At 37.9% G+C, this 12,905-nt stretch overlaps 1 protein-coding gene across 2 annotated transcripts in view; it reads left to right on the forward strand.

The window, feature by feature from the left end:
- tpcn1 (two pore segment channel 1) overlaps positions 1-12,905 on the forward strand; it is a 37,783-nt gene that overhangs the window by 9,427 nt on the left and 15,451 nt on the right. For both annotated transcript variants that reach the window (XM_036580039.1, XM_036580038.1), the window contains exons 2-8: positions 2,928-3,052; positions 4,483-4,659; positions 5,659-5,772; positions 7,515-7,645; positions 11,545-11,668; positions 11,796-11,854; positions 12,049-12,148. In XM_036580039.1, coding sequence (XP_036435932.1) covers positions 2,928-3,052; positions 4,483-4,659; positions 5,659-5,772; positions 7,515-7,645; positions 11,545-11,668; positions 11,796-11,854; positions 12,049-12,148 — 830 coding nt within the window. The remainder of the gene's footprint in view (positions 1-2,927; positions 3,053-4,482; positions 4,660-5,658; positions 5,773-7,514; positions 7,646-11,544; positions 11,669-11,795; positions 11,855-12,048; positions 12,149-12,905) is intronic.

Raw genomic sequence — 12,905 nt, forward strand, 5'->3', positions numbered from 1 at the left:
GCAGTTTGGGTAGCTCTTTATGTGAAGGACAGTGTCTCTTTGACGGGGAACAGAATGTGAGTGGCTTCTTTGGGAACAGCTGTTGTTGGGAGGATGCAGCTGTAACTGGTTGGTTTTAAGATAGAGATAAGGTGAAGTTAAAGTGCCAGTAGGTACACAAAAGTAAAGAGTGGACAAATGAAATACTGATAAAGTTAATATTACGCATGACTTTGGAAGCTTTTGTGTAATTTTCTGTTGAATGTATGATTCCTGCTCTGTTTCCTGACACTGAAAAATACTTGGCCGTTTTGAGTGGCAAATAAACATAAGAGGCGTTTAATGCCGGACAAAGACTAGCTCATAATACAGGGTTATTCAAAAAGATTAATCCGCTTTTAAAGCACCATATTTTTACAACTGTGAGGTGCCTAGGAACCAATCACAATCCAATTGAAAGAGGGGTCATAGAGTTTCTGACTGTCAGTGGAAGATGGCTCCCTTCAGTCAGAAAGCGTTCTGCATTCTCCACTTAAATAAGAGTGAATCCGTCATAACTGTGCAGTGTGATTTTCGTGGGCAGTGAAGCTCCAACAGCTCAGAGCGTTCGTCGTTGGTTCCACAACACTGGATGATCTCCGAAATCGCACTGAAAGAGCCGTGAGTGCAGCGACACCCGACATGCTCTATCGAGTATGGGGTGAATTTGACTGTGGCGTTGATGTTGTCCGTACAGCTTCATACTGAGGTTCATACTGAGCACTTGTATGATTACATAATAAACTTTATGCTTTATTTACAATTTACTGGTCAGAAAAATCACAGTTAGATGTTTTCTTTAAATTATTTGTTGTGTGCACCTGCTTTAATTAACAAAGAAAACTATGTATAACAAAATTGTATATTACTGTATAGCAAGTAATATAGGCATATTTTTTCTTCTTTTTTCTTTAAACTATAAACTGAAAGATCCCATATAGAACTAAAACTTAGAATTATTTATTTACCACAGTCATTACTGAATAATTTATTGTAGATGCTGAATTATTTGTAGTAGTCAGTGAACAGTAAGATTTTCACAGTTCTGGAATAAAATCTTAAAAGTAAAAAATCTTCATTTTCAGGCTGTGAAGTATCTGACTATCGAATAGTGGTTCAAATTTGGGGAAAAGTTAGGAAATGTGACTTTATGCTCATTTACCATTTACAATTTACTGCATTGTTCTGAAATGATTTACAAGTCAAATAAATCATTTTGAAATCAGATGAATCTTTTTTAAATCACCCTGTAATTTCTACCATTTCATTAAAAAATGTACCAAATATAAAGCTGATGTCTTGAGCCAGTGCTCCTCTAAAGTGCCTTTTACAAAAGCTTCATGTTTCATAAAAAAAAATGCATAAAAGGTATTGCATAATCTTTTAAAAGCAGCAAAAATGAGGAAGAAAGAATGCCACTCAGTAAAATTATTATGCTTTGTGGGCTTCAGTATGTGTCATGAAATCAACCATCCTTGACAACAGAGAATGGTCATTATATTTGTAATGAAGCTGAAGTGCCACAATGGAACTGCTGCACTGTTTAAGCTGGAATGTAAAGTGTGAATAAGAAACTGGTGAATGGGAAGTAGTTGAGTTTAATCTTATTTTATGGCTAAATTTTTTCTCTCTGTACTTCCTACTCATTTTTTCAAAATAGTGCTTTTGGTTTTCGGCTGAAAGTTTTTGGTGGCTGAAATTTCTGTGCATCCCTATAGCTTATGCTGTAGTAACTGTGGTTGTCAAATGCAAATGTTTTTTTGGGTGTGAGTTTGCATTTCTGTCATAAATCTATTTTTAAACGTCTGGTTTTATGATAAGATGTCCTGTCCTTGCAACCACTGGACTACAAAGTGTGAATGTGAAGTAGGAAGTGGTCTCGTGTGTTTCTTTCAGCCTGTATAAAGTACAAAGAATATCTCTGTTCTTCCGTGACTGAATTTCATGAGCTAGAGCTGCATAAACAAGTGTGTTTATGGCTTTCAATAATACAGGGAGATTCACTCGAAAGAGGCCCTGAATATTCTGTTGTAACTCCTGTTAGGATGAAGCAATCTGAAAAAAATCTGCTACATACCTTGATGTATGTGTAAGCGATTGCGTTACATGCGATGCTGGAAGTGATCTCCATTTTCTGCCAGACACATTTCGACGCGGTGTTCCATGTTCCTGAACGTATCAGCAAGCATTAGAGAGGTTAATGTCTCGACGGCTGTCCGGCGTCTACCTCGTCGCTCCGAAGCAGGGGCGTCCCAGCTTGTTTGTAGCTCCATATACTGGTTTCGGTCAGATTGCTTCGTCCTAGCAAGAGTTATTACAGAATATTCGGGGCCTCTTTCGAGTGAATCTCCCTGTAGTATCTATCCTACATTAGTCAAAAACAGTTCTTAGGCCTAATTCACACACACGACCTCTGCATGACATGAGTCATACGGCCACGTGAGTGCAACAGCTAAAACATGCTGGCCTCGTATGTGCCGTGGAGCGGAGCAGCGAGAAAGTTATACAGATGTCCGACACTCTGCTCAGTAAAACATTTATTCATAAAAGTACACGGCATGTTTGTTTATCCTCGACAGCATTCTGGCTTGTGATTAGGCACAAATTTCAAGCCTGGTAGACCAACATGGAAATCTGTCTGCAGCCCGGAATGTTTAACTAGTATTTCGTCATGAATTAAAAAAATAGCGTTTTTAAGTTTGTATGTTTTCTGTTCAATTGTCATTGATTTTCATGGCTTATTTCAGTGTATTTTGCTGCGTGACGCACACAGAAAAAATCTGCACCGGGTCTGTTTTCTAAATGCTGTGCTGTGATCCACAGTTCATCCTACAGTTACACAGTGAAGAAAAAATGTTTTTGTGAAAGACTTCTGTTGTTTAATGTGTGTTTGTTCGTGTTTTACCCAGATGGAGTGGGGAACTACGATATTGCGAACAACGTTAGCATTCCTGGACCCCCAGACTCTAGATCCCAGAATTCCTTGCGGCAGAGCTGGGAAATGAACTACCAGGAAGCAGCGATATATCTGCAGGTAAATTTTTGAACATATACAAGCTTTTGGGAATATTGTCCTGTTCCTGCTCCAACACAACGGATTGATCTCATGAAAGGCTTCATAATCAGCTGATGAGTTCTCAGGGTTTACTTTGGGAACGTGTTCTGGATGCAGGTGTTAATTTCAGGTGAATATTAACGAGTGTGTGTTAAGCAGAGCTGAAAGATTAATAATTTTCATATTTGATCATTGAAGAAGTGCAATTTTCTAATCACAAGAACTGCAGCTTTAATTTTAAGCCACTGTCGTAAATCTCAAATGGGGAAATTTAACCTGATAACACAGAGCTTGTGAACCGACAAGCTGTCAGATGCAAGCGACCACATATGTGCTGTAGACATAACATCATAACCAGAACTATCTGGCAGTCTGGTGCACAATGTCCAGTGTTCAAATCTCAAACCAGAAAAGTGGACATTCTGGACAATCTGGAACCTGCAGAAAGTAACTGCAGTTTAACTTGCAGTCACATTTTTGGTCAGAAAAATCACAATTTTTCCCCAAATCATTCAGCCCTAGTATGTAACTACTTGAAATAACAAAGAAACTTATGTATAACACAGTTTTAATATAGCCATATTTTCTGTGTTTTCTGTGCAATTTTAAACTCTGAGGTCTCATATGGAACCAAAACTTCAGTTCTTTTTTATTTTTATAGCTATTTATTATTTATTATTGCCGTAGTAGTTACTGAATAATTTGTTGTATCTACTGAACTTACTACTAATTCATAGTAGTAACTCAATTCATAGTTACGAATGAATAAGTCATGAAAATTACTGAATTATTTAAAGTAGATACTGAATCATTTGTAGTAGTTAGTAGGTAATTCATAGTAGTCAGTGAACAGTAACGTTTCCATAGTTCTGAAATAACAGTGAGATTCTAAGTCTTATTTTTCAGGCTGTGAAATGTCATGGACTATAGTGGGTAAAATCTTTGGAATAAGTTATGAAATGTGATATTTTTTGTCAGTGGTGGGAGATTTAGTTTGATTGATTGATGGATTGATTGATTATGTAAGATTGTTTTGTAGTGTTGAGGCAACATTGTACAGACGTCGGAGTTCTTATACACATTGGTGGCATTATAAGTGCTTTTAAATATGTTGCTTTAAAGCATATTAATTTTCTTAATAATTCTTGAAAGTATTTTCTTTTTTCTGTCGTGTATGCAGAGTGTTAGCTACATTTTTTAGTGAAGATGATGGGAAAAATGCCTTTTGAGGTGTTTATATCTGCTTTATTGATGTCGTGAAAAAGGGTTATGAAAATGTAAAAAATGGAAAGACTTTGAAACGTATGGAAGCCCTTGAACATGAATAACTAAATAATAGGTCTGAAATAAACATTTTAAACTGTGTGTGTGTGTGTGTGTGTTGTTTTGTGTGTGTGTTTTCCTCTCAGGAAGGGGAGAATAACGATAAGTTTTATACTCACCCTCGGAGCCCGCGGGCGCTGAGCGCTTACCTGTTTGCCCATAATCACCTGTTCTACCTGATGGAGCTGCTGACCGCTGTTCTGCTCATGCTTCTCTCTCTTTCTGAAGCCCCTGCAGTGCCCTCCCTCAGACTGGACGTCTACGTATGTACCTGTGTCTGAACGAGTGTGTGGCGTAGGGTTAATTTCAGTACTTATGCAGTATACTAAAGTACTTCTAGTATTTTTACAGGGTAAAAAAAGTACTGCACAGTAAAGTACTTCTGATATTTCTGCTCATTACTTCTACAGAACACTCCTACAGGGTACCAAAGTACTTTTGGTACTTTTTCTTTATTATGATACAGTATATTAAAGGGTACATATCATAGAAAACAAACATTGTCACTTTTTGAGACAGTAAGGATTGATGTAGTATGCAAACATTAGTGAAGGATTTTAAAGCATAACATTCACTTCTTAGTTCATGCAGTCCATTTATGGAAACTAAGCTGTGTCTGTTTTCAGTTCACTGTTTTTTTCTGATGTTATGACAACCAGCTTTACAAAAGGGGAAAAAGTGCCCATTTGTGCAGCAATTATAAGGAGTGTTTCAGTCTGGACTGTGTTTTTACTACAATACAGGGCAGCCAGTTATACAGAGTATAACCACAAACTTCATAAGTGGCCCTTGGTGGTGGTGGTGGTGTGGGGGGTGATTAAGAAACATATAGGATATGCTTTTTAATGTGCTTCAGATCTACAGAATACTGAAGTACTTCTGCAGGGTGCTTATACAGTATGTATACCACAGAGGGCTGAAATACTTTTAATACTCTGACAAAATATTTTGTAATATGTAAACATGCAGCCACTTTCTAGGTAAAATAAAAGTTGCATCAATCAAAAACTGGAATATTTTAATTAAAAACAAATCTAAAATGAACAAACATGCTTTATGTTATGATTCATTATGCAATGTTTTGTAGACCAAAGTGGACGTGGATGATAGAAAGCCATACATAACATAAACCATAAGCAGAAAAAACTGGCACTGAAAAGATCTGGATTTCTATTTTTTCCTTATTTTGGAAATACACTGTTGTAATTATCACACAGTTATGCCTCTCTGGGTTTTAATGCGTCGGATCCTGATTGTTCCAGGTTCACGCCACTCTGGAGTTGCTGGCGCTGGTGATGGTGGCCTTTGAGCTGTGTATGAAACTCCGATGGCTCGGCTTTCACACGTTCATACGACACAAGAGAACCATGGTCAAGGTGTGTATATGTATCCTGAGCTTCTGATTAATGTGGTATTGTTGGTTAGTATTGCTTAACTCAGGGGGGTCAATCCTGGTCCTGCAGATCTACCACCCTGGAGAGTTCAGATCCAACACCAGGCTCACATAGTCAGGTGCCTCCGAAGGCCTTGGTTACCTGAATCAGGTGAGTTAGATTAAGGTTGGAGCTAAACTCTGCAGGGTGGTAGATCTCCAGGACCAGGATTGGGCACCCCTGGCTTAACTAAGATGTATGTTTTAGAAAAAGACGTTTTGTACAAATTGTGAGTGTGAGTTTTGGCACAACCATCATAACAGTATCGCCTATACAAGCGCAGATAATGTGACAAATAAATAGTGCAAACCACGCTTCCGTTAGCCCGTTTAGCTGAGTGTCTAAATCAGAGATGTCTTCACATATCAGACCGTTGATTTAAGGAAGCTGAAATTGGCCTCTTACTCGAATTCCCTATTCCACCTTTAATGGTGAAGTAGTTTCATTCAGATGTTTGTACAGGTGACGGAATGTAAACACTTCTCTATTTAAGGTGGAATTGAAAATTCTAACCAGAACTGCCAAATAATAATCCAACTTTGGCCTTGAAGGGAAACGCTGTTTTTGTCGAGCCCACAGGGCCATAGTTCATAGTTTTATCTATTTATTATTCAGTTCTAATTTATTAAATTATTAAAATATTAAATTATTTTGCCCGATAAATATATTTCAAATGTGTTTTAGAAAAAATCCCAGAATCATAGCTTTAGAAATGGGTTTACTTAATGATTTTCAATGGTTATATTTTAAAAAATATATGTATATATTATGAATTATACTGTGCTATTAAGTCAAGTCAAAGTTTATTTATACAGCACTTTTTACAACAGGTGTTGTCACAAAGCAGCTTTACAGAAAAATACAGGTTTGAGTCCCTGATAGCGTCGCCAATGGCGACAGTTGCAAGAAAAACTCCCTAAGAGCAAGTGGATGAAACACTGAGAGGAACCAAGACCTAAAAGGGGAACCCATCCTCCTCTGGTGGACACTAGACAGCAAAATAATTACAAAAGAGCAAAATGAGCAGAGAATAAGGTTTTAATATAAATATAAATTATTAAAATACAGAAAAGGGAGAAGCAGGTGAAGTAGAGACTCTGATTAAATAGTTCGAGTCTGTGCAGCAGCATCATCAGGAGGGTCTTCCCATACAGCAGGAAGCTCCATGGTGGTCAAACTGGTCCAGGAGATGTGCAACAGCATCAGACCCACAGGATGGGCAGCTGTTCAGCTGATAATTGATATAAATAATTGGCCATACCACCCACTACTGCCTGAAACTGGGATTTAACAATTCAACATATTGCATTCTGTCATATTCAATTGAATTGTATCACAGTGCGTTTTTCTATTGTGACCGGTATGTTAGCTTGTGTTTAGCCTGTTAGCTTGTGGTTAACATATTAGCTTGTGGATAAAGGGTTAAATTGGGACTAAGCACAACTTTAGTTTCAGATACAATGGTGAATGCATTTTTATACAGCTAAAATAAGGAGTGGTTGAAAATCTCTTATGTTAATTCCTCACGTTAACATGTTCTGATTTCTATATTTGGTTTATTAGAGAATTGAATCATGAATCTTAACAGCTCACTGTGTTTTCTTAATTATAATGCTGAGTCAAATAGTGTACATACAGGCAAATCCCATCCATACTGACATTGTGTGTGTGTGTGTGTGTGTCAGACGTGTGTGTTGTTCATCCAGTTCATCGAAGCGATCGTGGTCCTGGTGCGGCAGACGTCTCACCTGCGTGTGACTCGGGCTTTAAGACCAATTTTCCTCGTAGACTGTCGCTACTGTGGAGCTGTACGCAGGTACCCTTGTTGTGTTAAAGCCGTAGATTCCTGGGCTGGGCATAGTAATTTCAGTACTTTGTTAATTATGTTAGAATACACTTCCTTATTTGGTGTTCAGAAGCTTGGTCTGTTGTTAATGCTGTAGACCCAAACAGTAATCTAGGGCTGTTTTCATGCCTAGTTCACTGGCTGAACTCCGCGTCAGAGTCTGGTGTTTTGTGATATTGGATCTTTTTCATTTGTTTTGGTTGGTTTCACACCACAGATATAAAGTGCTTGTTTATTGTTTAGAAAGTTTGCAGGGATACAAGCACTCTGTTGTTCAAATTTGAACCAAAAAACTAACTTTGCATGAAATAGAGATGCTTAATGTCTATCACAGTCCAATCAATAATATTAAACATAACTTGAATCTGCATCTTTGAGTTAAATGTAACCAGTTTAATGCATTGCTGCACTGAGATTTTATTGCTCTGTCATTATTAACTATATGCGCATCTATCAAGGATCAAATGTTAAATCAGGCAGATTATGTAGACAGGCCAGTGCTGACATGGTGCTAGAAGAAGCAGGAAAACATGCTCTGATGCTGACTTCCCTCGTTTACTGTAGACCATCACAAGAATGCCTTCCGACCAGCTGCGAACTGAGACCCATGTTTTTTGCCAGACTGTGGTTAGTTTGCTTAGCGCACGCTCGAATACGGGTGTTCACTTACCTCTAGTGGATTCCTGACATTTTTTCAGATTTAAACAAAGCATTTTTCATAAAACGGCAATCACATTAGATCGCAATAACCTAACGATGAACATGGTGTTAGGCCCAGAGGTCAGCAACCCAGATGTTAAGAAGACCCTTTCAACACAAATCAAACCACCTTGAAAGCCACAACGTCTTTGTCCATTTTACTGAAGTAACATTTCACCATCTTGGCTGTCAATATGTCTCAGTGTGTGGTAATGTCCTATTACAACAATTGGTTCCGGCCATGCAAGCTGATTGGTTGAGAAGCGTTCTAACCGTGTGGATATTTTGCCATAACATCACGTTTTTTCACAAACACTGTGTCACTCCACTGAGACGCCGTTGCTCAGCAACGACTTTGACAGCTGTAGGAGATGCTCAAGACATTTGAAGGTTTTACTTCTTACTTTGCCACAAACAGAAAACGGACACTTTTAAGATCACATTTGACCGACAGCCGATTTGGTCAGACTCTGAAGATGAGACGACACTAAATTCCCAAACTGTCATCACCACTGAGCAGCTTTTCAGTCGGCAGCTGTGACAGAAGAACAGCTAAACAACCTGGAATCAGCCAGAAATGAACCCAACACCATTCGCCAAACTAAATGGGCTATAAGATGCTTTACAGACTGGCTGGAACAAAACAACATTAATACTGATCTGGAAAAAACTGACAAATCTGAGCTGAACTTGATATTGCGGCAGTTTTATGGCTCAGTCCGCACTTCATAATGCGAGGCTTACAGCAGACTGTGCAGCGAGTGGGCGGAGCTCGTTACTCTGATGTAGCAACAAGCTGCTTGTTAAGGAACTATAATTTGGTGAAGGAATTGCAAACATTAAAACATATTAAACGCTGCGTTCACGGCCCAGTTTATTAATTTCTTACTTTATTTATTTAACTGTTGTATAAAAGCAGTAGAACACAAGAGGGAGTGTGTTATCGCGAATAACATCACGCCTGCGATGACCTACCGCACTCGTCATGTTATTTCGTGATAACACACTTCCTCTCGTGTTCTATTGCTTAAGTATAGATTACAATAATATAAAGAAACAAAAAACACAGACTTACTTTGCTCTGCTTCAAGCTTTAGCTCAGCTGTAGCCACTTTTCTCACATCTCCAGCAGGAAACTTTTCCACAAAAGTAGAACAGTTTCTTGTAAAAGGTCTTTCAACGTTTTGTTACGAGGCTGAAGTCGCTTCTCATTCACCAGCTTCTTGTTTAAATTGTCCCGTTCCACCTTAAATGGTGCCTGAGGTGCCAGAATATAACTGCTGCATCATTTAAGGTGGAACAGGAAAATTCAAACAAGAAGCTGGTGAATGAGAAGCGACTTCAGCTTCATGATTTTTTAGTGTTTGACAGTTTCTCGTTGCAGATTAAACATATCAGGAAACCAGCTGGAGTGATTATAAATGTAAATAAGTCCGTTAGTCTCCAAATTATCGATGTTCATCTTAAATCTTTTTCTTTGTCTTTTCGTTAGCTACTAGCTAGGCGAGATTGTTGTCTACGTGCTATGGTGAACAGCAGTCTGTGCACCAACCTTCAGGGTTAAATTTTAGTAAATTAGCAGTTCTACATTAACTCCTGCGTTCGTTAAAATAGTGTTAGAACGATCAGCAGAGTTTTATTTTACCGCAAAGGAAGATTATTTTATATTTAGCTAAAAATCTAATTCTGCTGTGGAGCCGCAACAGGACTGTAAAAGAGCTGCATGTTGCCGACCCCTGTATTAGGCCATAATAAGTTGTCGTCCCCAGGTAGTCTTGGCTGAAGGCTGAACACAGCCGTGCTCTCCTTACGATTCCACTGTGTCCTCCTTTTTCTTTGAAAGGCTGAAGAAAGACAAGTTTTTATTATTATTATTAATATTAAAACGGAAAGCAACATTTAAACCTAGAGAAATGGTTGTAGTTTTGACTGTGCAGGACATTTTGGTGAAGATGCTGAGCGACATAGCGGGCTGATTACTAGAAGACATGACCTTGGGTAGACACTAAGTTAGCAGTGGAATATGAACTTGGCTCCACTCAGCTAAACTGACTGTGTAAACACATCACCAAAGATTTAAAAAGATACTGTATGATTGCTGCTGTCTGGGTAAGCAGAAATCCAGTCAAACTGGTCCGTCTGCTTACTGGACACAACATTAGAGCATCTCGTGACATCTTTGGGACACCGTTTGTAGAAAGGAAAGTATAAATGTGTTTATACCAGAACATTTTTAATTAAAAACAAATCAAAAATGAAAAAACGTTTTAAATTACGGTGAATTATGAAATGTAATTGTTTTTAAGGATGCCAGCCTTGCGGGATACATAGTGTATAACATAAAGGAATACATTTTGAATTAATTAATTTTTATTTATTTATTTATTCATTTTCTAGCAGTGAAGGTGAATATTCACCAAAAGTGTTAGATGTTTATCCTGTCATTTTTATTTATTTATTTAATTTTAATAGGATTTGAACGTTGCCCTTTACGTTGCTTGAAAATTTCAACGTAAACAGAAGTTATTGCTTTGGAGAGACAAGCACTGTGCAGCGCTGTATGCGTATAAAAATCTTTGTCTCACTGTACAAAATGTAGATACTGTATGACATGAAAAACAGTTAACCTCTTATTTTCCAGGGTGTATTTTGGTTTTTTCATCTGAATTTACATGACCAAATCATAAGGCAAATTATTCAGTAACTGCATGAAATAAATGTAAATTATTATATTTATTAATTTTTTGTAAAAGCTCCCCTCAAATGAACAGAACGTGTTTTATGATCATAAACATATTGCTATTTGCTTACAATTTACTGCTGAAAGCCAAAAATCTTAGACGCTCTTTGTATTATTTTATAAAAATAATTTTTACAGAGCAGATCACTGAAGAGACACCATCTGTTTATAGTTTATAGCCCAGATTTGTGGAAAATTGGTCGACTTTCAGTAGAAAAAAAAAACAGTTCAGCTTCTTTTATTATAAGGGTTTAAAATTACATCACCCATCTATTTGACTGGACAGAAGACAGTTACAGCTCTCATACGACCCCCAGCTTTAGAATGTAGCTTATGAAATATGAAAGTTACGAAGAATATGACAAAGTGTGTTTTGGAACCACCAGTGGTCTCAAGGAGTTTAAGAGGTTAAACACAGTTGTGTTTTCAGAAACCTGCGCCAGATCTTCCAGTCACTCCCTCCTTTCATAGATATTCTTCTTCTTCTGCTGTTCTTCATGGTCATCTTCGCCATTCTCGGCTTCTGCCTGTTTTCAACCAATCCAGCTGACCATGTGAGTCTGACGCACACAAACATTCAAACATATTCTCTCTCTGAAAATCTTGTGAGTTTTGTTTTTGTTTTCTCTCAAAAAAACAAATGCATACTGAGTGTCATGTTGTCTCTTTTTCTCTCTACAGTATTTTAACACGCTTGAAAACAGCATTGTAAGTTTGTTTGTGCTGCTGACTACGGCAAAGTAAGTGCACATTCATATCTGTAAATGTAGACGTTTCTGTTTAACTTTGTTTTGTAACTTTCTGGCATTTTAAGAAATTAAAAGGACCATAAAATACAGCATATAGAAATATCATCCCGTCATAATAAAAATGTACGTTTTAAGAGTTTAACATTTGCCGGTTGTGAATCACTTCCTGTTTGTGTTTCTGGCAGTTTTCCTGACGTCATGATGCCGGCGTACTCGCGGAATCGCTGGTCATGTGTGTTCTTCATCGTTTATCTCTCCATCGAACTCTACTTCATCATGAACCTGGTCTGTTTTCATCTGTTTATTTATTTATTTATTTATTGCTGTCTTTTATTTATACCTTTTATTTACTAATATATTACAGAGTATGTTATACTGTATTTTATTATTATGTATTTAATTTCTTTAGAAACGGCCATTAAGTACAAGATAGATATTTCTAATCAGATTAGATATAAGAGAATCCGTAAGGAAGGAGAAAGTCAAAGTAAAAGAAAAGGAAAAGGGCGTTAAAATACTGCAGGTCAGCACTGCCAGGCTCCACATGCCCAACCGGGAGGCGATTCCGAATGCTGACGATGGACGAGTCTCTTACTTCAATCGGAAGCGAAAATCCTTAAGCTACTTAGCTTCAAAGACGTTCATCCAGCCGCCACGAACGAGGATCACCGCACACATTCTACGGCATGTTTGTGTACAGTTTGACGTATTGCTTCATCCGTTAAAATGTCCGGTCAGCAGACAGATGGACATACAGCACTGTAGCGGAAAACTCTCAGAGTAAAAGCTGCTAGAATTAAAGTTAGCGGAGCACAGTTAGCATGACATGCTAACGACGCCCACTCTCAAGGCCCTTACACACCGAGCACGATTCGTCTTGGAACACGTGCGTTGTGTGCAAAAGTTTGTGCACCCCTGGTGACGTGAAATAAAATGTAGCCACATAAAACGCGGCCTGTGCAAAAATATGGCACATTTTACATTTTATTTCTCATTTATTTCCAATATGTTGCATTAAGAAAAAAAAAAAAGAGACAGTAAC

This window comes from Colossoma macropomum, unplaced genomic scaffold, assembly GCF_904425465.1.
Source record: "Colossoma macropomum unplaced genomic scaffold, Colossoma_macropomum, whole genome shotgun sequence".
In the NCBI taxonomy this organism is placed as follows: Eukaryota; Metazoa; Chordata; class Actinopteri; order Characiformes; family Serrasalmidae; genus Colossoma; species Colossoma macropomum.